At 51.7% G+C, this 25,883-nt stretch overlaps 2 protein-coding genes and 1 long non-coding RNA gene across 6 annotated transcripts in view; 1 reads left to right on the top strand and 2 right to left on the bottom strand.

The window, feature by feature from the left end:
* Positions 1-617: 617 nt before the first annotated feature.
* On the bottom strand, positions 618-18,769 carry LOC140702537 (uncharacterized). Of its 2 annotated transcripts, XM_072982631.2 has the most exons (3): positions 14,948-18,519; positions 14,425-14,470; positions 618-5,356 (listed from the first exon to the last, which is right to left on the bottom strand). In XM_072982631.2, exons 1-3 carry the CDS (start codon positions 15,393-15,395, stop codon positions 2,128-2,130), a joined length of 3,723 nt encoding a protein of 1,240 aa, XP_072838732.2. In that variant the 5' UTR covers positions 15,396-18,519; the 3' UTR covers positions 618-2,127. The 2 variants fall into 2 exon arrangements, with proteins under 2 accessions (XP_072838732.2, XP_072838733.2); XM_072982632.2 differs by lacking the exons at positions 14,425-14,470; positions 14,948-18,519 and adding an exon at positions 18,630-18,769.
* Positions 15,259-18,901, top strand: LOC140702538 (uncharacterized). The gene is made up of 2 exons (XR_012081740.2): positions 15,259-15,368; positions 18,518-18,901. It is a non-coding gene; the product is annotated as an uncharacterized LOC140702538 (long non-coding RNA).
* A 173-nt stretch (positions 18,902-19,074) lies between these two features.
* Positions 19,075-25,883, bottom strand: part of LOC110084712 (H(+)/Cl(-) exchange transporter 7) — an 80,923-nt gene continuing 74,114 nt past the window's right edge. For all 3 annotated transcript variants that reach the window (XM_078381337.1, XM_078381336.1, XM_078381335.1), the window contains exons 15-25: positions 25,491-25,629; positions 24,932-25,025; positions 24,127-24,296; positions 23,509-23,560; positions 22,974-23,101; positions 22,204-22,289; positions 21,686-21,818; positions 21,375-21,434; positions 20,972-21,148; positions 20,527-20,607; positions 19,075-20,220 (exon numbers count right to left, since the gene is read on the bottom strand). In XM_078381337.1, the coding sequence (XP_078237463.1) occupies positions 20,134-20,220; positions 20,527-20,607; positions 20,972-21,148; positions 21,375-21,434; positions 21,686-21,818; positions 22,204-22,289; positions 22,974-23,101; positions 23,509-23,560; positions 24,127-24,296; positions 24,932-25,025; positions 25,491-25,629 (1,207 nt within the window). In that variant the 3' untranslated portion in view covers positions 19,075-20,133. The remainder of the gene's footprint in view (positions 20,221-20,526; positions 20,608-20,971; positions 21,149-21,374; positions 21,435-21,685; positions 21,819-22,203; positions 22,290-22,973; positions 23,102-23,508; positions 23,561-24,126; positions 24,297-24,931; positions 25,026-25,490; positions 25,630-25,883) is intronic.

The raw sequence follows: 25,883 nt of genomic DNA, 5'->3' as shown, positions 1-25,883 counted from the left end.
CCAAAGGCCTCTGAAGCTGGCTATCGTGGTGAGGGAGGGGCCTGCCAGTCCTGCAGTGGTGCTTCCCCAGCTCCCCACCATCAGACGACTGGCAGGGAACCTCTGAAAGCAGCGATCATGGTTGTGGAGGACTCCTGCCAGTCCTCCAATGGTGCAGGGGAAGCCTTCGGAAGCTTGCCCAGCACCATCGGAGGACTTGCGGGGGTCCTGCACAACTGCGATCGCCACTTTCAGAGGTCCCCCTCAAGTGCTCCGATGGTGCAAGGGAAGCTTCCGAAGGCCTCCGAAGCCGGTGATTGCAGCGAGGGGGGGCCCGCCAGTCCTCCGATGGTGCTTCCCCAGCTCTCTACCTGGTAAGTGACTTTTTCAGACTTTTTTGGCCCATAAGAACGCATTAATTAAAGTTTCATCATGCGAGTTGCGGTTTCCCATAGGAATGCATTGAAATTTAATTAATGGTTTCCTATGGGCCAAAAAAGTCTGAAAAAGTCACTTACCAAGTAGGGAGCGGGGGAAGCACCATCGGAGGACTGGCAGGGCCCCCTCGCTGCAATCACTGGCTTTGGAGGCCTTTGGAAGCTTCCGTTGCACCATCGGAGGACTGGCGGGGGTCCTCCTTAAGTGTGATCGCCGCTTTCAGAAGTCGCCCGCCAGTGTTCCGATGGTGCAAGGGAAGCTTTCATCTTGCAATTTTTTCATTGCATGAGGCATTTGTCTCACGAGGCACCACTGTACCGATGAAGGACACCCTGACACTCATCCAGCAGATCTTTCCAGAAGATATCAAGGCCCTTTTCCAACACTGCCTAACAACCAGCTATTTTCGGTGGGATAACGAGTTCTATGAACAGACAGATGGAGTGGCCATGGGGAGCCCCCTCAGCCTGGTTATAGCAAACCTCTACATGGAGCATTTTGAAAAACAGGCCCTGGCTTCGGCACCCTTCGCACCCACAGTCTGGTTCCGAAATGTGGATGACATCTTCGCAATTTGGAACCACGGTGGAGAAAAATTGGAAGAATTCCTAAACCATCTCAACACCATCCACCTAAATATACAATTCACCATGGAAAAAGAAATAGAGGGCCAACTCCCGTTCTTAGATGTCATGGTCTAACGCAAAAGTGACCTATTGGGACACAAAGTCTACAGACAACCCACCCACACAGACCGGTACCTACACAAAAAACCCAACCACCACCCAGAACAAAGAAGAGGCATAATGAAAACACTGGTAACTGTGGAGCTCAATTTCTCAGCACTGAACTCAATCATCTGAATTGGGCCCTGCAGGCAAATGGCTACTCCAAAAATGAAATCACAAGAGCCATCAAACCAAGAAAACAACACCGAACTGAAGAAGAAAAACAGCCACCCACAAATAAAGGATTTCTGCCATACATCAAAGGGGTCACGGACTGCGTGGGGAAACTTTTTCAAAAACACAACCTACAAACAGTATTGAAGCCCACCACAACAATACAACAAATGTTACAGTCAGCAAAGGACATAAGGGAACCTGTCACCACTGCAGGAGTATACCGGATACCTTGCAGTTGTGTCCAGGTATATATTGGAACCACAAAACGAAGCATCCACAGCAGAATCAAAGAACATGAGAAACACTGCAGACTAAAACAACCGGAAAAATCGGGGACCGATAATCTCTCCTCTTATCACAACAATACATGCACAACAAAAACACACTGATTGCCATAATCACCCATCTCTTGAAAAGGACGAAACTGATCCCATACCTGTAAATGCTCAACTCTCCAAACAACTGCACCAGAGCACAGGGTTCCTACTCCAGTCCTCTGAAGATGCCGGCCACAGAGAATGGCGAAATGTTAGGAAGAACAACCTTCAGAATACGGCCAAAGAGCCCGAAACCCTCCCAAAAAACTTTAATGCTTTGTGTTCCTCATGTCTTGTTCAGGAAGTAGGAACCGACTTCCCCATCTTCTCAGACAATACTTCTCTTCTTTGGAATATATGTCCTCTCCTGGAAATTTATTTCGGCTATCACAAGCCTACAGAACCTCCATCAGCGGTTACAAATGAGAGAGAATTCTCAGTCTGCGACCTCCTTGCCCTGGGGGCGCGCTGGCTCACCTGCGGCGCCTTCAGTTGTGGTCCCTCAAGGCGTTCACCCTCCTGATGCCATTGACACGTATAAATTCCCACTCGGCTAGATTCCAGTGACGGATCCCCATCGCAAACGGATCCATCTCCGGCTCGGCCTGGCCTTGTGCCACTTCGCCCTCTTGGCCACCGGCCGCTGGGTGTGGGTCCAGGGCATCATGTGGGGCCATCAGTAGGTCCACAAACAGATCCATATCCAGGCTGGCCGGGCCTTGTGCCACTTCGCCCCCTTGGCCACCGGCCGCTGGGTGGGGGTGCAGGTCATTGTGTGGGGCCATCACTAGGTTCACAAACAAATCCCATTCCGGGCTGGCCCGGCCTTGTTCCACTTCGCCCCCTCTTTGGTCGGAGGACGGCTGGGGCTGCCCTCGCCCGGTGACCCCTCTCCTGCTCTCTGCGCCTCTTCCGTCCACCGGGCGGGGGATGATGTAGGACAGGCCAACCCCGTCTCTCGGGTGAGGGTCGGCCTGGACACTGGCCCCTAGGTGCAGGTCCAGGCCGTCGCGTGGCTCCGCCCGGCGCCGGCGACGCGGAAGGGCCATCAGCGTGTTCGCAAACGAATCCACATTTGGCCTGGCCCGGCCTTGTGCCACTTCGCCCCCTCTTTGGTCGGAGGATGGCTGGGGGTGCCCTCGCCCGTTGAACCCTCTCCGGCTCTCTGCGCCTCTCCGGTCCACGGGTTGGATGTCGGCCCGCTCGACTCGGGCCCTGGCTTCATCCACCGGGCTGCGGATGGAGTAGAAGGACTGGCCAACCAGGTCTCTCGGGTGGGGGGCGCTCCGGCCACCGTCCGCTGGGTGTGGGTCCAGGTCGTCGCGTGGGGCCATCAGCCTGTTCGCAAACGAATCCACATTTGGGCTGGGCTGGCCTTGTGCCACTTCGCCCCCTCTTTGGTCGGAGGACGGCTGGGGGTGCCCTCGCCCGGTGAACCCTCTCCCGCTCTCTGCGCCTCTCCGGTCCGCGGGTTGGATGTCGGCCCGCTCGACTCGGGCCCTGGCTTCGTCCACTGGGCTGCGGATGGAGTAGAAGGACTGGCCAACCCGGTCTCTCGGGCGAGGGGCGCTCTGTCCACCGGCTGATGGGTGTGGATCCAGGGCATCGCGTGGGGCCATCAGCCTGTTCGCAAACGAATCCACATTTGGGCTGGCCTGGCCTTGTGCCACTTCGCCCCCTCTTTGGTCGGAGGATGGCTGGGGGTGCCCTCGCCCGGTGAACCCTCTCCCGCTCTCTACGCCTCTCCGGTCCATCGGTTGGATGTCGGCCCGCTTGAATTGGGCCCTGGCTTCGTCCACCGGGTTGCGGATTGTGTAGAAGGGCTGGCCAACCCGGTCTCTTGGGCGAGGGGCGCTCCGGCCACCGGCCGCTGGGTGCGGGTCCAGGTTGTTGGGTGGGGGCACCCGGCGCCGGCGCCGCAAAAGGGCCATCATTCTCTTCGCAAACGAATCCACATTTGGGCTGGGCTGGCCTTGTGCCACTTCGCCCCCTCTTTGGTCGGAGGACGGCTGGGGGTGCCCTCGCCTGGTGAACCCTCTCCCGCTCTCTGCGCCTCTCCGGTCCATGGGTTGGATGTCAGCCCGCTCGACTCGGGCCCTGGCTTCGTCCACCGGGCTGCGGATGGTGTAGAAGGACTGGCCAACCCGGTCTCTTGGGCGAGGGGCGCTCCGGCCACCGGCCGCTGGGTGCGGGTCCAGGTTGTTGGGTGGGGGCACCCGGCGCCGGCGCCGCAAAAGGGCCATCATTCTCTTCGCAAACGAATCCACATTTGGGCTGGGCTGGCCTTGTGCCACTTCGCCCCCTCTTTGGTCGGAGGACGGCTGGGGTTGCCCTCGCCCGGTGAACCCTCTCCCGCTCTCTGCGCCTCTCCGGTCCATGGGTTGGATGTCGGCCCGCTCGACTCGGGCCCTGGCTTCGTCCACCGGGCTGCGGATGGTGTAGAAGGACTGGCCAACCCGGTCTCTTGGGCAAGGGGCGCTCCGGCCACCGGCCGCTGGGTGTGGGTCCAGGTCATCGTGTGGGGCTGCCCGATGCCGGCGCCGCAGGTGGTCCACCAGCCTGTTCACGCCCCGTTTCGCTTTTGTCTTGACCCACACCAGGCACAAGCTGGCCCACGGGATGCAGCCCGACCTTGGCCCAGGACGGACTCGTCTTCCTTTGGCCCTTCTTTGGTTGGTTGACGGCTGGGGCGCCCCTCTGCCTCGGCGCTCTCGGCGGCACTCTCCCCTTGTCTCATCTGCGGCGCCCACTTTTTCCTGAACGAAGGGAGGCGGGGCGCCCTGGCGGAAAGGCCGGTCCCTCTCCGTCTCTGGCCGGGCACATTTCCACTTCTTATGAGCCTCTGAGGAGGGCAGGGCAGCGGGAGAATCCTGGAGGCCCAGCCTCTTCCTCTCATGCCGTCCGCTTCCTGGAGCCTCTGCGCCTTCATTTTCATTGGAAGGGGTGGGAGGCATGCAGCGCGGCGTCCCCGCTAGCTCCAGCTGGAGGCCACCGGCCTCCTCCCTTCCCCTTTTCCGACCCGGTGCTGAGGCTTCCCTTCCTTCCTCGGGAGAGGCCGTGAGGAGGGCGCACCTCAGCTGACCTTCGATCTCCGGCCGCTGGAACCTGGCCTCTGGGCTTCTGTCCTCTTTTGCACCAGGAGCCGCTCCTCCGCTTGTTGAGGCTCCTCCCGTTTCTTCTTCTGCCCCTCCTGCTGCTGCTGCTCCTCCTCCCAATGTGTGAAGGGACCGCGAGGGGACCCCACTGGAGGAGGAGTCTCTCTGGGGCTGGGTCTCCTCCGCCTCACCCCTTCTGGGTGGTTCCCGGGGCTGCTTGAGGGCCTCCGCGTCTTCTCTCTCTTCGGAAGCGGGGGGAGCCGTGCAGCGCGGCGTCCCCGCTAGCTCCAGCTGGAGGCCGCCGGCCTCCTCCCTTCCCCTTTTCCGATCCGGTGGTCCTGCTGCCGCCTCATCCTTTCCCGGCAGCTCCAGGGGCTGCACGAGGGCCTCCACTGGTTCTTCAGGGGGAGGGGGCAGCTCGGGCGGCTTCTCAGAAGATGGGCTTGCTGGAAGCACATTCTCTCCGCGATGCTTCAGGATGAGGAAGGGCAGGCTCTGCGTGTGGGCCTCCCCCTCAAAGACTCCCCCTTTGGGGTCACGGGTTTCCACTGCTGCTGGGAAAGTGATTTCTGCCATCTGTCCCTCTGGAATGTGCCTCTGCCTCTTCCAAGGGAGCTCATAGCTGCAAATGAAAGAAAGAAGCACTTGATATGTTGCAGGAGAAAGAAGCAAGAAGCATTTCCAAAATGTGTCCCTCCTTGACAGGGGTTGGATTCCGTGATCCAGAGGGACCCTTCCAGCAATGCAGTTCTAAGATGATAATAATAAAATAATAATAATAATAATAATAATAATAATAATAATAATAATAATAATAATAATAATAATAATAATAATAATAATAATAATAATAATAATAATAATAATAATAATAATTTATTGTCATTGTAAGTATATACACAGTATACCATACAACGAAATTCACAGACACCCAGAGACCAGACACATGCACACACATAACATTCCCCAAACACTCCCCACCCACTAGAAGTCCCCCACTAAAAATACAAACATGTACACCTCAGGCCAAGTAACACAGTCCAACTAATTATTCACTACTGGTGGTCTTTAAGCTCATTATTAATTGCAATTATAGCTCTAGGATAAAAACTATTTAGAAAACGTGTGGTCCGAATCTTAATTGTTCTATATCTTCTGCCAGACGGTAACAGTTCAAAAAAGTTATAAGCAGGATGGGAAGAGTCTCTCAGGATGCTGTGTGACTTCCTCAGACAGCGGGATGTGAAGATGTCATCCAGGGTTGGTAGCTGGAGCCCGATGATATTCTGGGCAATTTTAATGGTTCTCTGTAGAGCTTTTTTGTCCGCTACAGAGCTACTCCCAAACCATGCCAGAATGCCATAAGTTAGGACACTCTCAATGGTGCTACGGTAGTAGGACAGAAGTAAATGCTGTGATAAATTTAACTTCCCGAGCATTCTCAGGAAATACAGCCTCTTCTGTGCCTTCTTTATTAGCATGTTGGCATTTATAGTCCATGAGAGGTCCTCTGAGATGTAAGTACCCAGAAATTTAAAACTACCAACTCTCTCCACTTCCTCACCGTTTATGTACAGTGGTAAATGTACATTTCTCTTCCTCCTAAAATCAATTATGAGTTCTTTAGTTTTTTTGATGTTAAGTGTGAGATGATTTTCTTTACACCATAGTATCAATCTTTGTACTTCCTTTCTATAAGCAGACTCATTGTTCTTATTTATGAGTCCCACCACTGTCGTATCATCCGCAAATTTAATAATTGCATTGGTGTTATATAGTGGGGTGCAATCATGTGTGTACAGGGAATAGAGGAAGGGACTCAGCACGCAGCCCTGGGGAGCTCCTGTACTTAGTACCAGGGTAGAAGAATGGTGGGATCCCATCCTTACTGACTGTGGCCTATCTGTCAGAAAATCCTTTATCCACATGCAGATCTCCTGAGGTAATCCCAGGTTGATCATTTTTAAAAACAACCTATTTGGTAGAATGGTGTTAAAAGCAGAGCTATAATCCACAAACAACAGCCTCGCATAAGTTCCCTGTTGTTCTAAGTGGCTCAATACAGTATGGAGTACGATGGACACAGCATCATCAGTAGATCTATTTCTCCTGTATGCAAATTGTCATGGATCCAAAGAAGGTGGAAGACTAGCCTTAATGTAATCCAGCACCAATCTCTCAAAACATTTCATAATAACAGATGTTAAAGCTACTGGTCTATAATCATTGGGAAATACCACAGCTGACTGCTTCGGGACTGGCACTATAATAGATGTCTTCAGACAAGTGGGGACAGAACACTGCAACAAGGATAGATTGAAAATATCCGTAAAAACTCCAGCTAATTCTGCAGCACAGCCCCTAACAACTCGTCCCATGATTCCATCTGGTCCAGCTGCCTTTCGAATATTAATATTCTGGAAAGCGCGTCTCAAATCTGAAATCTGCAGTACTAGTGGTTGTCTGTCGATGTAGATTCTGTGTGTTTAGTCGTTTAGTCGTGTCCGACTCTTCGTGACCCCATGGACCAGAGCACGCCAGGCCCTCCTGTCTTCTACTGCCTCCCGGAGTTGTGTCAGGTTCATGTTGGTTGCTTCGCAGACACTGTCCAGCCATCTCATCCTCGGTCGTCCCCTTCTCCTCTTGCCATCACACTTTCCCAACATCAGGGTCTTTTCCAGGGAGTCTTTTCTTCTCATTAGATGGCCAAAGTACTGGAGCCTCAGCTTCAGGATCTGTCCTTCCAGTGAGCACTCAGGGTTGATTTCCTTTAGAACTGATAGGTTTGTTCTCCTTGCAGTCCAGGGGATTCTCAAGAGCCTCCTCCAGCACCACAATTCAAAGGCATCAATTCTTCGGCGGTCTGCTTTCTTTATGGTCCAGCTCTCACTTCCATACATCACGACAGGAAAAACCATAGCTTTGACTATTCGGACTTTTGTTGGCAAGGTGATGTCTCTGCTTTTCAAGATGCTGTCCAGATTTGTCATCGCTTTCCTCCCAAGAAGAAGGCGCCTTTTAATTTCAGGGCTGCTGTCTCCATCTGCAGTGATCATGGAGCCCAGGAAGATAAAATTTGACACTGCCTCCATATCTTCCCCTTCTATTTCCCAGGAGGTGATGGGACCAGTGGCCATGATCTTAGTTTTTTTGATGTTGAGTTTCAGACCGTTTTTTGCACTCTCCTCTTTCACTCTCATTACAAGGTTCTTTAATTCCTCCTCACTTTCTGCCATCAGAGTGGTATCATCTGCATATCGGAGGTTGTTGATATTTCTTCCGGCAATCTTAATTCCGGCTTGGGTTTCTTCCAGTCCAGCCTTCCGCATGATGTATTCTGCATATAAGTTAAATAAGCTGGGGGACAATATACAGCCTTGCCGTACTCCTTTCCCAATTTTGAACCACTCAGTTGTTCCATGACCAGTTCTAACTGTTGCTTCCTGTCCCACATATAGGTTTCTCAGGAGACAGATAAAGTGGTCAGGCACTCCCATTTCTTTAAGAACTTGCCATAGTTTGCTGTGGTCCACACAGTCAAAGGCTTTCGCATAGTCAATGAAGCAGAAGTAGATATTTTTCTGGAACTCTCTGGCTTTCTCCATAATCCAGCGCAAGTTAGCAATTTGGTCTCGAGTTCCTCTGCCTCTTCGGAATCCAGCTTGTACTTCTGGGAGTTCTCGGTCCACATACTGCTGAAGCCTACCTTGTAGGATTTTGAGCATAACCTTGCTAGCGTGCGAAATGAGTGCAATTGTACGGTAGTTGGAGCATTCTTTGGCACTGCCTTTCTTTGGGATTGGGATGTAGACTGATCTTTTCCAATCCTCTGGCCACTGTTGAGTTTTCCAAACTTGCTGGCATATTGAATGTAGCACCTTAACAGCATCATCTTTCAAGATTTTAAATAGTTCAACTGGAATGCCATCACCTCCACTGGCCTTGTTGTTAGCCAGGCTTTCTAAGGCCCACTTGACTTCACTCTCCAGGATGTCTGGCTCAAGGTCAGCAACTACATTGTCTGGGTTGTCTGGGATATCCACATCTTTCTGATATAATTCCTCTGTGTATTCTTGCCACCTCTTCTTGACGTCTTCTGCTTCTGTTAGGTCCCTCCCATTTTTGTCTTTTATCATGTTCATCTTTGCGCAAAATGTTCTTCTAATATGTCCAATTTTCCTGAACAGATCTCTGGTCTTTCCTTTTCTGTTATCTTCCTCTATTTCTTTGCATTGTTCATTTAAGAAGGCCCTCTTGTCTCTCCTTGCTATTCTTTGGAAGTCTGAATTCAAGTTTCTGTAACTTTCCCTATCTCCCTTGCATTTTGCTTCCCTTCTCCTCTCTGCTATTTCTAAGGCCTCGTTGGACAGCCACTTTGCTTTCTTGCATTTCCTTTTCTTTGGGATGGTTTTCGTTGCTGCCTCCTGGACAATGTTACGAGCCTCTATCCAAAGTTCTTCAGGCACTCTGTCCACCAAATCTAGTTCCTTAAATCTGTTCTTTACTTCCACTGTGTATTCATAAGGGATTTGGTTTAGATTATACCTGAGTGGCCCAGTGGTTTTTCCTAATCTCTTCAGTCTAAGCTTGAATTTTGCTATGAGAAGCTGATGATCAGAACCGCAGTCAGCTCCAGGTCTTGTTTTTGCTGACTGTATAGAGCTTCTCCATCTTTGGCTGCAGAGAATATAATCAATCTGATTTCGATATTGCCCATCTGGTGATTTCCATGTATAGAGTCGCCTCTTGTGTTGTTGGAAAAGAGTGTTTGTGATGACCAGCTTGTTCTCTTGACAAAACTCTATTAGCCTTTGTCCTGCTTCGTTCTGAACTCCAAGGCCAAACTTCCCTGTTGTTCCTTTTATCTCTTGGCTCCCTACTTTAGCATTCCAGTCCCCTAGAATGAGAAGAACATCTTTCTTTGGTGTCAGTTCTAGAAGGTGTTGTAAATCTTCATAGAATTGTTCAATTTCAGTCTCCTCAGCAATGCTGGTTGGTGCATAAACTTGGATTATTGTGATGTTGAATGGTCTGCCTTGGATTCGTATTGACATCATTCTATCATTTTTGAGATTGTATCCCATTACAGCTTTTCCCACTCTTTTGTTGACTATGAGGGCTACTCCATTCCTTCTACGGGATTCTTGTCCACAATAGTAGATATGATAATCATCTGAGCTGAATTCCCCCATTCCTGTCCATTTTAGTTCACTGATGCCCAGGATGTCGATGTTTATTCTTGCCATCTCCTGTTTGACCACCTCCAGCTTCCCAATGTTCATAGATCTTACATTCCAGGTTCCTATGCAGTATTTTTCTTTGCAGCATTGGATTTTCCTTTCACTTCCAGGCACGTCCACAGCTGAGCGTCCTTTCGGCTTTGGCCCAACCACTTCATTAGCTCTGGAGCTACTTGTACTTGTCCTCCGCTCTTCCTCAGTAGCATGTTGGACGCCTTCCGACCTGAGGGGCCCATCTTCCAGCGTCATATCTTTTAGCCTTTTGTTTCTGATCATGGGGCGTTCTTGGCAAAGATACTGGAGTGGCTTGCCATTTCCTACTCCAGGTGGATTGCGTTTAGTCGGAACTCTCCACTATGTCCTGTCCGTCTTGGGTGTCCCTGCACGGCATAGCCCATAGTTTCTCTGAGTTACTCAAGCCCCTTCGCCACGACAAGGCAGCAATCCAGAGATTGTAGATTCTAGTGATGTATTATGGACAGTAGGTGCTGGAATAATGGTTGTTCCTGTTTCCACCTCAAAACGGCTGAAAAATTGATTTAACTGCTCAGCCAAAAAATCACTGCTGCTACACAGACTGTTTTTGTTACTCTGACCAGTGATTTGTCGTAGGCCGTGCCACACTCGGCGAGTGTCAGAACTTTCAAGGTGTTGTTCAATTCTCTGGCTGTACATAGCTTTGGCATCCCTAATGCCCCTTTTCAGTTTAGCTCTGGCCTCTCTATACTGTAGTTCATCACCAGAATGAAAAGCAGCATTTCTGGCTTTTAATAAAAGGCGCACTTCTCTATTTAGCCAAGGCTTGTTGTTAGAAAACACTCGTACTTGTCTTGTTGTAGCAATAACATCGATGCAGCTTTTGATATAAAACAGTACTGTCGAGGCATAAGTATCAACATTGTCCTCCTCAAACAGTGTCCAATCAGTGCTCCTAAAGCAATCTTGAAGTTGCTCAGTTGCATCCACTGGCCACACTTGTATTTCTCTAATTGATGGTCTGATTCTTTTAACAAGGGTTCTGTACGATGGAATCAAAAAAAGAGATATATGATCTGACTGTCCCAAGCTAGGCAATGGCTTCGTCTTATATCCATGACACCAAAGAAAGATGTTCTTCTCATTCTAGGGGACTGGAATGCTAAGGTAGGGAGCCAAGAGATAAAAGGAACAACAGGGAAGTTTGGCCTTGGAGTTCAGAATGAAGCAGGACAAAGGCTAATAGAGTTTTGTCAAGAGAATAAGCTGGTCATCACAAACACTCTTTTCCAACAACACAAGAGGCGACTCTATACATGGAAATCACCAGATGGGCAATATCGAAATCAGAATGATTATATTCTCTGCAGCCAAAGATGGAGAAGCTCTATACAGTCAGCAAAAACAAGACCTGGAGCTGACTGCGGTTCTGATCATCAGCTTCTCATAGCAAAATTCAAGCTTAGACTGAAGAGATTAGGAAAAACCACTGGGCCACTCAGGTATAATCTAAACCAAATCCCTTATGAATACACAGTGGAAGTAAAGAACAGATTTAAGGAACTAGATTTGGTGGACAGAGTGCCTGAAGAACTTTGGATAGAGGCTCGTAACATTGTCCAGGAGGCAGCAACGAAAACCATCCCAAAGAAAAGGAAATGCAAGAAAGCAAAGTGGCTGTCCAACGAGGCCTTAGAAATAGCAGAGAGGAGAAGGGAAGCAAAATGCAAGGGAGATAGGGAAAGTTACAGAAACTTGAATGCAGACTTCCAAAGAATAGCAAGGAGAGACAAGAGGGCCTTCTTAAATGAACAATGCAAAGAAATAGAGGAAGATAACAGAAAAGGAAAGACCAGAGATCTGTTCAGGAAAATTGGACATATTAGAGGAACATTTTGCGCAAAGATGAACATGATAAAAGACAAAAATGGGAGGGACCTAACAGAAGCAGAAGACGTCAAGAAGAGGTGGCAAGAATACACAGAGGAATTATATCAGAAAGATTTGGATATCCCGGACAACCCAGACAATGTAGTTGCTGACCTTGAGCCAGACATCCTGGAGAGCGAAGTCAAGTGGGCCTTAGAAAGCCTGGCTAACAACAAGGCCAGTGGAGGTGATGGCATTCCAGTTGAACTATTTAAAATCTTGAAAGATGATGCTGTTAAGGTGCTACATTCAATATGCCAGCAAGTTTGGAAAACTCAACAGTGGCCAGAGGATTGGAAAAGATCAGTCTACATCCCAGTCCCAAAGAAAGGCAGTGCCAAAGAATGCTCCAACTACCGTACAATTGCACTCATTTCACACGCTAGCAAGGTTATGCTCAAAATCCTACAAGGTAGGCTTCAGCAGTATGTGGACCGAGAACTCCCAGAAGTACAAGCTGGATTCCGAAGAGGCAGAGGAACTCGAGACCAAATTGCTAACTTGCGCTGGATTATGGAGAAAGCCAGAGAGTTCCAGAAAAATATCTACTTCTGCTTCATTGACTATGCGAAAGCCTTTGACTGTGTGGACCACAGCAAACTATGGCAAGTTCTTAAAGAAATGGGAGTGCCTGACCACTTTATCTGTCTCATGAGAAACCTATATGCGGGACAGGAAGCAACAGTTAGAACTGGTCATGGAACAACTGAGTGGTTCAAAATTGGGAAAGGAGTACGGCAAGGCTGTATATTGTCCCCCAGCTTATTTAACTTATATGCAGAATACATCATGCGGAAGGCTGGACTGGAAGAAACCCAAGCCGGAATTAAGATTGCCGGAAGAAATATCAACAACCTCCGATATGCAGATGATACCACTCTGATGGCAGAAAGTGAGGAGGAATTAAAGAACCTTGTAATGAGAGTGAAAGAGGAGAGTGCAAAAAACGGTCTGAAACTCAACATCAAAAAAACTAAGATCATGGCCACTGGTCCCATCACCTCCTGGGAAATAGAAGGGGAAGATATGGAGGCAGTGTCAAATTTTATCTTCCTGGGCTCCATGATCACTGCAGATGGAGACAGCAGCCCTGAAATTAAAAGGCGCCTTCTTCTTGGGAGGAAAGCGATGACAAATCTTGACAGCATCTTGAAAAGCAGAGACATCACCTTGCCAACAAAAGTCCGAATAGTCAAAGCTATGGTTTTTCCTGTCATGATGTATGGAAGTGAGAGCTGGACCATAAAGAAAGCAGACCGCCGAATAATTGATGCCTTTGAATTGTGGTGCTGGAGGAGGCTCTTGAGAATCCCCTGGACTGCAAGGAGAACAAACCTATCAGTTCTAAAGGAAATCAACCCTGAATGCTCACTTGAAGGACAAATCCTGAAGCTGAGGCTCCAGTACTTTGGCCATCTCATGAGAAGAAAAGAGTCCCTGGAAAAAACCCTGATGTTAGGAAGGTGTGATGGCAAGAGGAGAAGGGGACGACCGAGAATGAGATGGCTGGACAGTGTCTGCGAAGCAACCAACATGAACCTGACACAACTCCGGGAGGCAGTAGAAGACAGGAGGGCCTGGCGTGCTCTGGTCCATGGGGTCACGAAGAGTCGGACACGACTAAACGACTAAACAAACAAAACAAAAAAAATATATCCATGCATGATGTTACAATATACCTGATCCAAGGTATTTTCCCCTCTAGTGGGACAGTCCACATACTGATAAAAGTTAGGGAGGACGGTCTTTAAATTGGCTTGATTGAAATCACCTGCTACCACCAGCACTCCATCTGGGTAGGCCTGCTGCTGTTTGCTGATAGCAGTTAACAAACAACTCAAAGCTGTGGTTGTGTTAGCATCAGGAGGTATATATATTGCTGTTATTATAACAACATTAAACTCACGAGGCAGGTAAAAGGGGCGGCATTTCACTGCCAAATACTCCAAATCAGGAGAACAGTGAATGTCCATTATTTTAACATCTGTGCTCCAATTATCATTTGTGTAAACACAAACCCCTCCACCTCTGCTCTTTCCAGATTCAATAGACCTGTCTGCTCGATGTACTCTGCGTCCTTGTAGTTCAATTACCTCCCCTGGGATGGAAGAATCAAGCCATGTCTCTGTAAAGATCATAACGCAACAGTCTCAAATATTTTTCTGTAGGGAGATAGTAAGTTCCAACTCCTCAATCTTGTTGGGTAGAGATCTAACATTTGAGACAAAAAGACTTGGCAATGCAGGCTTGTGAGGATTTTTGCCTAACCTCACTCGTAGACCAGCCCTGCAACCTCTTTTCTGCTTGCGTTTTCTCCGTGTTCTTTTCTTCCTGACAGGGAGAGCAGGCCATCTTAATGATGGTGATGATTAAAAATACCAGGCTCAGTCAATCAAAACTATAAAAGCGTTGACTTTTATAGTTTTGTCTGACTCATGTGTGGATTTTTCTTTGCTCGTGTGGGCTAAAAAGGGGGGGGGTGTCTCTTCTTCTCTTTGAACACTTCCACCCCTCCCCCCCAAAGGAGTGGGAAGGTTTCCCCTACCTGTCGAATCCAGAGATCAGGCACTCCCCAGAAGTAGAGGCAGAAGCTGCAGAACAGAGAGAGAAAGAACACAACATCATGATGCTGCTACTCATGATGGCTGGGAGTGCAATCTCTCATTGCATTGCAGGGCCTTTGATCCCAGCCGGAATGTTCCACTGGGCCGATCGGAACCTTGGGCTGTCGTGAGCCACCCTGGCCACCTTCCATTCGCCTGATGCCAGATCAGGGGAGGCACAGGGCCTGGCCAAAGATAGCGTGGCAGGCATGCCGTGCCCCTGAAAGGACGCCTCCCCAGCAGCCACGCCTGGGTGGAAATGGGGGGGGGAACGCCTCATGGGTGAGGCAGCGGGGTGTGTCACAAGGAGGCAACACCACCCTTCGGTTCCCTCCACCTCCACGGAGAGCAGAACCTTTGGAGAAAGCATCAGGAAAAGGGAGGAAGCCCGAAGCCCAAAGCCCAAAGCCCCAGTTCTACGAAACGTTTAAAACCACTTAACGTGGCGTTGAAACGACCTGGTACCTGGCACAGCGAGCGCGTAACAGGAAGATGACGGACGAGCCAGGGGAAGCCACCCCTCGCCATGCTGGTCCGGTTCCCGGTTCGAATCAACCTCAGCTTGAGGCCGTTGATCCGTCACTCTCCGTGAGGCGAGCCAGTTTCCCATCCACAGCAAAAAAACCCGCAGCAGTCCGGATAAACAAGCGAGCAGGAGACGGCGGGACAGGCAGGAAGCTCCAGATTCCGGTGGGAGGAAGGTGTTCAAGAACCTCCACGGCAGGCTGGCTTCCAGGACTGGCTGGGCGTTTGCATCCCAGTCAGAGTCCCGCCAGGGTTGCTCCTCCTCCAGGCTGGCGAAGAGGTCCCCCAGATCTCGGCTCTGGCGTTCTGGTGCCTGGCCAGGGTCTTCGTTTAAAAGCAGAGATCCAAGGATCACAATCAGGTAGGCAAACCTTGTGGCATCTGCCATGGTCACTTGCCCAACTGGGGCAGGCGAGGCTTTTCCTCCAAAATGTTGGCCAGGTTTCAGTGATGTCACAATGAGGGGTAGGATGGGTCCCCCACCCACTCACCCACCCTGCTGCCTATTTAATTTATTTATTTATTAGATGTTTACCCCTCTCCCTTCTAGACACATGACTACTCAGGGCGGCTCACAATAAAATGATTCATAAAAACAATTAAAACAACAATTTACATTGACAATATCAGTATAATCAAGATGGAAAAAATACGAAAGTAGAAAGTAAAAGTACACCCCCGGCTATTTTTTGTTCTTATGTAGAGGCACCAATTACACATCAAAGCATTGGTTCCCATCGGAACGGATGCAAAGCCGGTGAATCCGTCCTGTATCACTAGGGAGAGAATTTTTTTCTTTTTTCTGCTTTTAACCTAAGATGAAAAAAGTGCAGGAAACCACGGAGGGAACCAACGGACACCATTTCAACAGGAAAACTTTAAAACCAAGCAGATTTAAACTAAGCCAAGCGCTTTTTAGGATTTAAAAAAAAGCTGGAAAGGAGGGAACACCGTTTAAATAGAGCACCTTTAAAATGGAGCACCTTTTCAACCAAGCCAAACACCTTTTATATTTAAAAGAGGGAGGGCTTGCACCAGCAATCAGCAAACATCCTTCCATCACAGAACTCCTCATCACAAAAAGAAAGCATGGGTGTGTGTGTGTGTTGAGACTTCAGTCTAAGCTGCATTTTAGACCTCCATCAGCCCAAGAAACCTTTGGAACACCATTTCCAACTTTAAAAGCAGACGAATACAGTACAGTAAAATGCATTCTGGCCAAAGGAAAAAAATCACCAAAAGAATTAAAATGAAACACTACAAGTCCCTGGGGCTGCAAAAAACAAAACAAAAAGAGAAAACCAAATCCAAAAAAAAGCGCGGAAACCTAAGGAGTCTGGCCGCCGCATTCTGCACCATCTGAAGCTTCCGCATCAACCTCAAAGGTAGCCCCACGTGGAGCGCATTGCGGTGGTCTAATCTCGAGACTACAAGCGCATGGACCAGAGTGGTGAGGGGCCCGCCATCAAGATAGGGACGAAGCTGGGCAATCCGCCAAAGATGGCAGTTGGCGGAACGGAACACTCACGCCACCTGCGTTTCCATGGTGAACGCCGGGTCCAGATGGACCCCCAAGCTGCAAACCTCACTCTTCGCGCTGAGAGTCAACCCCCCAAAAGAGAGCGAGTTTCCCAAGCCACCGATGGAGGGGCCACCCACCCTCAGGGCCTCCATCTTGTCCGGGTTCAGCCTCAACCCATTCTCCTGCATCCATTGCAGTACGGCCCCCAGGCAGTGTTGAAGGGACAGAACGGCATCCACTGCAGCTGGAGAAAAGGAAATGTAGAGGTGTGTGTCATCAGCATATTGATGGCACGATGCTCCACACCCCCTGATGACCCCACGCAGCGGCCTCATAGAGATATTAAACAGCATTGGGGAGATGATCGAGCCCTGCGGAACCCCACAATTGAGGCTCCATGGGGCTGAAACACTCTCCCCAAGCTGAACTCTCTGAAGGCGGTCCTCCAAGAAGGATCAGAGCCAGGCAAGGGCCAAGCCACCGATTCCCATTGCGGAGAGCCTCCCTAGGATATTTTCAATCTATCCTTGTTGCAGTGTTCTGTCCCCACTTGCCTGAAGACATCTATTATAGTGCCAGTCCCGAAGCAGTCAGCTGTGGTATCTCCCAATGATTATAGACCAGTAGCTTTAACATCTGTTATTATGAAATGTTTTGAGAGATTGGTGCTGGATTACATTAAGGCTAGTCTTCCACCTTCTTTGGATCCATGGCAATTTGCATACAGGAGAAATAGATCTACTGATGATGCTGTGTCCATCGTACTCCATACTGTATTGAGCCACTTAGAACAACAGGGAACTTATGCGAGGCTGTTGTTTGTGGATTATAGCTCTGCTTTTAACACCATTCTACCAAATAGGTTGTTTTTAAAAATGATCAACCTGGGATTACCTCAGGAGATCTGCATGTGGATAAAGGATTTTCTGACAGATAGGCCACAGTCAGTAAGGATGGGATCCCACCATTCTTCTACCCTGGTACTAAGTACAGGAGCTCCCCAGGGCTGCGTGCTAAGTCCCTTCCTCTATTCCCTGTACACACATGATTGCACCCCACTATATAACACCAATGCAATTATTAAATTTGCGGATGATACGACAGTGGTGGGACTCATAAATAAGAACAATGAGTCTGCTTATAGAAAGGAAGTACAAAGATTGATACTATGGTGTAAAGAAAATCATCTCACACTTAACATCAAAAAAACTAAAGAACTCATAATTGATTTTAGGAGGAAGAGAAATGTACATTTACCACTGTACATAAACGGTGAGGAATTGGAGAGAGTTGGTAGTTTTAAATTTCTGGGTACTTACATCTCAGAGGACCTCTCATGGACTATAAATGCCAACATGCTAATAAAGAAGGCACAGAAGAGGCTGTATTTCCTGAGAATGCTCGGGAAGTTAAATTTATCACAGCATTTACTTCTGTCCTACTACCGTAGCACCATTGAGAGTGTCCTAACTTATGGCATTCTGGCATGGTTTGGGAGTAGCTCTGTAGCGGACAAAAAAGCTCTACAGAGAACCATTAAAATTGCCCAGAATATCATCGGGCTCCAGCTACCAACCCTGGATGACATCTTCACATCCCGCTGTCTGAGGAAGTCACACAGCATCCTGAGAGACTCTTCCCATCCTGCTTATAACTTTTTTGAATTGTTACCGTCTGGCAGAAGATATAGAACAATTAAGACTCAGACCACACGTTTTCTAAATAGCTTTTATCCTAGAGCTATAATTGCAATTAATAATGAGCTTAAAGACCACCAGTAGTGAACAATTAGTTGGACTGTGTTACTTGGCCTGAGGTGTAGATGTTTGTATTTTTAGTGGGGGATTTCTAGTGGGTGGGGAGTGTTTGGGGAATGTTATGTGTGTGCATGTGTCTGGTCTCTGGGTGTCTGTGAATTTCGTTGTATGGTATACTGTGTATATACTTACAATGACAATAAAGTATATTATTATTATTATTATTATTAGGAGGATACCATACCGTGGCGGCTGAGATGTCGAGGAGGACCAATGAAGATGTTTTGCCCGTCAGCCTCCCTCAGCAGGTCATCAAACAAGGTGACCAGTGCCGTTTCCCTACCGTGACACAGCCTGAAGCCTGACTGGAACAGACCCAGCGCATGGGTTTCATCCAAAAGAGCCTGAAGGGGATCCGCCACCACCCTCTCCACCACTTTGCTGGGGAAGGACACACTGGTGACCGGCGTGGTTCCGTCTCAGCCTTGGTCTACCTCACAAGATGGATGTGAAGATCAACGCAGGGAGGAGGAGATGCCTACGAGTTTATACCTGAAAGTCACCTGGAGATAAAAAGCAATAACCTGTAATAAACTTGGTTCTCCTCGTGCAGAATTTAGGTTTTTATAGAATCCAGGAGGCCTCTCTTTCCTGCCTATTGCCTAAGGACCCTTCCCCAAACGAAGCCTTTATGTGCCCCCCCCACACACACACGCGCCAGGACCTCTCCAACCCTAGAAAGGTGTTGCTACAACCACCCTAAGGAAAGAGGCTCAGGACAGGAGGGGAAAAGTATAAATAGTTTTTATTTAATTTAGTTTTAGCGCGCGTGCACACACAAAGAAACTCCCAGCCGGGTGCCACTCTTTGTGGGATAGAAAAGAGTGGAGGAGGCGCCAGTTCGCGCGGCAGCTGCAGGGGAGCCGAAAGCAAAGGGGGGGCTCAGCCCAAGGGGCTGGAGGGAGGACCCGGGTGCGGCCCCGCGGTCGGTCGGCAGCCACCCCTCCGTGCTGCCCAGGCAAGCTGAGGGGAAGCTCCATCCGCCCACGTTGCCAACGAATCTCTCCCCTTCTGTCAGGGGGAGCTGGGCCCCGGGGACTCCTCAGGCACAGAACGAGCCCCCCCCACCCCCGTTCAGGCTGGGAGAGAAGTGCCTTCCGACACAGGCTGTATTTGCAAAGGTGCCTGAGGGGGCCTCCTGGCACCCCTGCCGAGGGTTCGGGACAGTGGTCCCCAGAAGGAACTTTTTCATGCACTGCTAAAAGGTGAAGGAAGGCAGCCTAGGGAGGCCCCAGTCGGGACCGTGAGGGTTCTCCCCCTCCTTCACAGGCAGAGGAAGCGACACCCGCCACCAAACCCCACGGAAAAAGCACCGCCCTTGTTCCCAGAACATTTTCCAGCTGGGATGTCCAGCCCAGCATGGACAGCAGCGGCTTCTCGGCCCGGTCGGGAGCCAAAATCATGTCAGGGTTGTGACCAGGGAGTCACAGAAAGGCACGGATGGCGAGAACGGGGCTGGGGGGAGAACTTGCCGAGCGGCATGGGCAAGGCTGCCCCTAAAAGCCTCGAGGCGCCACAGAGTCCGCGGTGGAGGATCTGGTCCTACGGAGGGAGCAGGCAGGTGGAGAGGGAGCAGCGCAGCCCCTGCCCCCAGGGAAAGAGGGAGGCTGAGGAGACCCGTTCTGGGGAGGAGAAAGAACCAGGGAGAGGGTGCTGGGAGGGAGGGATCCCCCCCCTCTCCTCCAGGCTGGGCGTCCTCTGGCGCCAGGCTCTCCTCCGGGGCTTCCCTGAGGCCACAGTCGGGACGGGAGGTCGGGGCACCTCTGCCACCCGTGCCAAGGGGTCAGTCACGTCTGCGCCAGGGGCACCTCCTCCAGGCCTTCCTTGCCCAGCCGGTACCGGGCCAGGTCCTTCCTGGTGACCATGCCCACCACCTGGAAGGAGAGAAAGAAATGGAAAGACAGACACCCATGGGTAGATTCAGGAAAGGGACCCTCTCGGGAACTGGGTGGTAGGAAGTGGCCTTTCTCCCCAGCCAGACCCATCGATCCTCTAAGGAGGGCGGCGTTGGGCAGTGTTCAGAAGGGTGGCCTCGCCCTCCAGGGAGCTGGGTTCCAACCTTCATCCAGGTGTGAAACTCACTAGGTAAAGCTCCATCTGGCCTACCTTGCACGGCGGCTGCAAGGGTGACCCACGAAGGGCAGCGGGGGGCGGGGCAGGGGGGGCAAGCCTCGACTCACCTGGTTATGCTTGTCCACCACCACGAGGTGCCGTAAGCCCAGGGCCCGGAACAGCTTGAACACCCTCGGCAGGGACGCCTCCTGCGTGGAAGAGAGCGCTTGGGTGGGGGTGTCTCAGGGGGAGGGGGAAGAAGGACACCCCCCAATTCTAAGGAAAGAGGGGACGCCCCCTTCCCTGCCATTCATTCCCTTCCTCCCATGGGACACCTGACCCAGCAGGACTGCCTACCTCTCCTTGTGCTTTGGGGATGGGCATTCAGAGGAGATCAGGGCCGCGGCTGTCTGTGCTCCCAATAGGACAGCTTCCTGCCCTACCAAGGATCTCTCCCTTCTCCCAACCCCAACCAAGCACGGCGTGTGCACAGGAAGAGCGCCGTCGAGGGGCCCCGCCCTCGCAAAAGCGATCTGTGCCCAGGACCCCCGCCTCCCCGAGAAAGGCCGCCACCTGGGGCACGGTGTAAGGCGAGGGGTTCATGAACTCCGTCAGGTCCATCATGCACTCCCGCTCGTCCTGGGAGACGTGGATGGACTGGATGGGGGGGAAGCGCGGGTAGGCGTCCCGGAAGTCCTTCAGCTTCAGGCGCTGCTGGACCAGGGAGAGGTTCGCTCGCTCCACAAAGACCTGCAAGGAGGGAAGAAGGAAGGCCTCGGTGGGCAGGGAGGGCGGCCAGACCCAGGAGGTGCCCGGACTCGGGTGGCGCCTCTCCACTCAGCAGCCCCCTCGCCAGCTTTCCGCCGTGCCTTGGTCCCACTCCCCAGCCCCCCCTCCTTGTGGCCCAAAGCAGCCGCCGGGCATAAAGGGCATTCTGGGAGCGCGCCCCCCCGCCAACCCTGGAGAGACCTTATACCTTGTGCTTGAGTAGCACAATCAGCTGGGAGCGCAGGATCAGGCCTCGCAGGCCGGCCACCTACAACAGAGAGAGAGAGAGAGAGAAGTGTGTCCTGGGACTGGACTCGGCAGCCTCCCTATCACACACACACACACACACACACACAAACACCTCTCTGCCCCCCCCATGACGGGTTCCTTCCCTCTGCCCAACTAGAGGGGGCCGGGGCAGAGGGAGGGGGCCCGAGAGGGGTGGGTGGGTCGGGGCACCTCATGCGTCAAATCCCCCCACCGCTCGACTCAAAAGCCCCCACGCCGGTCTCACCCCACCTGCTCGTGACCCGGAAGGAACTCCACCACCGGGAAGCCGTTGTGGTTGGAAGCGGCGTTGCTCAGGATGTCCACCACGGTGCCGACCTTCTCGATCCTCCGCAGGCAGGTGACCGGCGTGCTCATCACTTCCCTGGGGAGGGAAGGAGGCCCACGGGTCACGCCCTGGCCCACACCCGACCAGGCCAGGCGTCGAGGGGCAAAAAATCCCCCCCAAAAAAACCCAACCAAGGGCAACTTCCATGTACCCCCCCCCCCCTTATCAGGCGAGACACAGGAGAGTTCTAGATGGGAAATGCTTTTGGGTTTTAAAAGCGTGTTTCTGGACCTTCAGCCTCTTTTAAAAAAAGAAATGGCTTGAAACCGCAGCCCAGAGATCTGAAAGTCCCAAAACAGCTCCAGGACTCCAGCGTCCAACTGGAAGCCTCAAAGGCGGGCGAGGGGCGTTCAAGGGTTCTGCCCCTTCCTCGTTCCAAGATCTGCCCACCCAGGACCCCCCCCCCCTCCGGGCAGCCTACCTGGCCGTGAACGAGTGCGAGGTGACGGGGGCTTCCCAGTGGAGGAAGGGGACGCTCTGCAGCTGGATGTGCATGTCGTACAACCCCTGAAGGAGCAGCAAGAGAGGAGAGGAGGCGCAGGATCGCTGGGGAAAAGCTGAGCTGCCCCCTGATTCGTTTCGGGCGCCCACCTGCATCCGAAGCGATCCAGCGTTTGCCCTCCCAACCCGACCCACCTGGCGACGGGCAGACGGACGTCCTGGGATGAGGCGGTTGAGATTTATTTGTGCCTGAAGGGTGCCTTGACCCGGTCCCTAACGCCACGACCATTCCTGCACTCTCTGCAGTTTCCCAGTTCTTGGTGCAGTTGCTGTTTTGTAAGTTACGGGGGTAGCCCTCTCCCCAGTAAAATGTATTTTTTTGGGGGGGGGGGGGAAGTAGTTTTTCACTTGTAAAAGTTTTAATAGCAAGTTTCTAGACAGGCTTTGAAAGCAGAGACCAGGGACTTGCTTTATAAAATCAAACCTCTCACAGGCCAGAAGAGGGTCCAAGCAGGGTCTCCCCGGGAGGAGCGTTCTGGCAGGGCCCAAGCCAGGCTAAGAGAAGCCCCTCTCAGGGGAGATGTACGGACCGCCCTCAGACGGGCCCGTTCAAAGGGAGGGCCAACAGGCCTGCCAGGGCAGCAAATAACAGGCTGGAGGGTGTCGTGCAAAATACGTCATGCAGGATGAGGGGGGAAAGCCGCTATTTAAGATAACACCTTCCAAAACCAGGGCTTCACCCCTTCTTACCTCGACAAAATAATCCCCTACGATCTTCGCCGTCATCAGCACCAGCATGATGGGGAAGCCGTAGGTGATGTTCCCCGTGGCCTCCATCATGATGACCGTCAGGCTGAGGGTCATCCGCACGATCCCTCCTGGGAAGGTCAGGGGCACTGATTCAGCTTGGGGCTTCTCTGACCCGGGCCGAGGTCTTAAAAAGCTCGCGCCTCCCCCCCCCCCCGAAGAGGCAGGAAAGCATTGTTACTCAAGCTGTCGTCCAGGCGACCGGGTGAGAGGAAGGGGCACCGTGAAGGAGACCCCTGTTTCTCCCTCTTGAATCTCTGGGAACAACCACAAGACCACCCAGGTAAAAAAAGATTTCAAAAGTTACGATTTCTTTTGGGAACAGGAACAAGCCAATAAACTAATGCCTTGTTTTGCAGACAACATTAGATTCAATTTAAGGTGCTACAGATCAAGGTCTTTTGGTTTTGCAAAAGGAAGAGAGACACCCCCCCACCTTCCTGCACCTCCCCCTCCCCCCAAGTTCCTCCTCACTCACCGAGCTGTGCTGCAGCTCCCATCAAGGCGTATTTCCCCGGGTCTGCCCAGATCTGTAAAATCCAGCACAAGGAACGTGAGTGTATTCAAACTGCATGACACACTCTCTCCTCTGCCCCCCCCAAAGAGGATTCCTTTACATTCAGAACATCAGTGAAAGATCAGCAGAGCTTGGAAACATTACTTTTCAAACTACAGCTCCCATCTTGGATGGGGGAATTGTGGGCATTGTAGTCTTCAAAGGCAACTTCTCCAAGCTCTGCTGATGAGCACCAGGTCAAACCAGTCATTAAAGAGAATGCTTATTGATGGTTATTCTTTGTAATTAGGCTGTTTCTCTCTGACACCCACATAATAGGATTTTGTCAGTGCCATCAGACTCAGGAATCAGGACATGCAACCTACGCCCGTGTTTATCTTCCATCAGCCAATCACAGAAGAAAGCATGCTAAATGCAAGACACGGGGTGAAGGGAATCATGTGGTGTGACAGCAAGACCTTTCTCACCACTCAAGGGAGCACCTCTTCCAAAAACATGATAAGCACACCCTCTAGATTGACCGTCAGATACCTTTGGACCATGAGGGGAAGGGTCTCAAGAGTGCAGGGGTGCGCTTACCCAGCCGCTAGTAGTGGAGGCGAGAAAAATGCCAAACAGGCGCCCCCAGGCGGCTCCTATGAGCAAAGAGGGGATGAAGACGCCCGCCGACACCGTCAATCCGTACGTCCAGCAAGCCAGGAAGAAATAGATCAAGGTGAATGTCCCCAAAGTCATGGGGTCATAGGTGCCTGCAAATGGGGGTGGGGGAGGGAGGGAGACAGGAAGAGGGTCACAAAAACAGCAGCTTTTCCGAGAAGAGCGGCAGGGGTATTTAAGCCACTGAGACCTTTTGGCCTTTCAACAAATCTAAAACCAAAAGGATTTGGGAAGGGGTCGGTCCTCTCCCCCCTGAAAAAAAAAGGTGCTCCTCAAAATTCTACCTTCCCTCTCATGACAGACAGGCCTGGGTCCCCGGGGGGCCCAGCAGAGCCAGTGAAATCGGAGCAGGCGCCTCTTTGCACACCGTCTGCATTTCTGTTCCTGCCATTCCCAGACTATAAAGATCAGGCCGGTTTCCAGACCGTCGGCCTCTCCGGATCCAAAAAGGGACCGTCGTCGTCAATGAGATCAACGACCTGTCGACAGCCCGGGTCTCTTTCCCGTCTCCTCCCACGGCCCTTTTATAACGTCAGCCTGTTCTAGCCTGCATTTCTAAGAGTCACAGCCTCCAAAATCTGTCCAGTGAAAAAGCTGAAGAGGCTGCAGGATCCCGGTGAGGGTGAACATCTACACGACCGTGGCGCTACCCATTTGATCCCAGCCGAGAAGGCGAAACCCTTCCCTACTCCCCCCACCCCCGATGGCAAGCCAGAGGGCAACTGACCTGGGGGGTCGTGGAAGAGACGTACGACGCTCTTTTCGGGCGTGTTGAAAAAGGCGGCGGCCATGGCGTTGTATTCGCCATCGGGGCAGAACAGCTGGCAGAGCAAAGGCCGGGAGAGAGAACGGGAAAGAGCCTCGTTAGCCCCATGGGGCAGAATCCCCTGGGAGCTCAACAGGAGCGAGGGTCCCACAAAGATCATCCAATCCAACCCCAGCCGATGTAGGGAAATCCACGGCTAGAGAGTCAGGAGGGCCAGCGGGCCAGGCTCTGGCTAAGAGAGCTCCAGCGAAAGAAACTCCACCGCCTTCTGGCGCAGTCCGGTCTGCTCTCCGACCACTCGGCACAGCCTCCGAGAGTGACCTTCTTTCGAGCTGCCTGCACGTCCCCTGCGGCTTTCCACCTCAGACACCACGAGACTTCCATCATATCTGAGCCCCCCCTCTTGCTTCAAGACCCCCCGCCAGCCGAATAGCAGCATGCAGGTCTCCCTCAGGAAAGCATTACACCCCCACCCCACCCCCTTCTCCAGGCCCGGCCACCTGTCGGCGGCCCCCCCTACCTGGAGGGGGTACGCCATGCTGTTGCCCTGCAGAGGCTGGCAGTCGCTGGAGCTGTAGATCATCACGAAAGCGACCGAGGCGGTCACGGCCCCCACCAGCATGGCCTCGATCACCTGCAGGCACGGGCGGTGGATGTACCTGGGGAGTCGGAGCACAGGCGCAAAGGGCCCACGGATCAGTGCCCTCCTCGTTGAAGAGGACAGACCAGGCAGGAAAGGCTCAACGCCCGCCCGGCACTTTTTGGCTGCCGAAGGAACCTCTGATGATGAAGCAGGAGGGGATGTTTGGGGGGGAATGGATGGGGGGGACAGGAGAAGGCATTGACCAAGCACCAGTCCTACTTCAGGACAGCCGCAAAAGCGGATTCTGCATTCAAGCCACAGGGCCAGAAA

This window comes from Pogona vitticeps, chromosome 13 (assembly GCF_051106095.1).
Source record: "Pogona vitticeps strain Pit_001003342236 chromosome 13, PviZW2.1, whole genome shotgun sequence".
In the NCBI taxonomy this organism is placed as follows: Eukaryota; Metazoa; Chordata; class Lepidosauria; order Squamata; family Agamidae; genus Pogona; species Pogona vitticeps.
Note: the sequence above shows the minus strand (reverse complement) of the source record. Positions and strands in the feature narration are given on the sequence as shown.

Coding starts and splice junctions, on each gene's coding strand:
- LOC140702537 (XM_072982631.2), bottom strand. CDS start 15,395: ATGGCAGATGCCACAAGGTTTGCCTACCTGATTGTGATCCTTGGATCT. Junction 14,471..14,947: donor TTACGCGCTCGCTGTGCCAG/GTACCAGGTCGT, acceptor TCTGTTCTGCAG/CTTCTGCCTCTACTTCTGGG. Junction 5,357..14,424: donor CTGATCTCTGGATTCGACAG/GTAGGGGAAACC, acceptor TTTCATTTGCAG/CTATGAGCTCCCTTGGAAGA.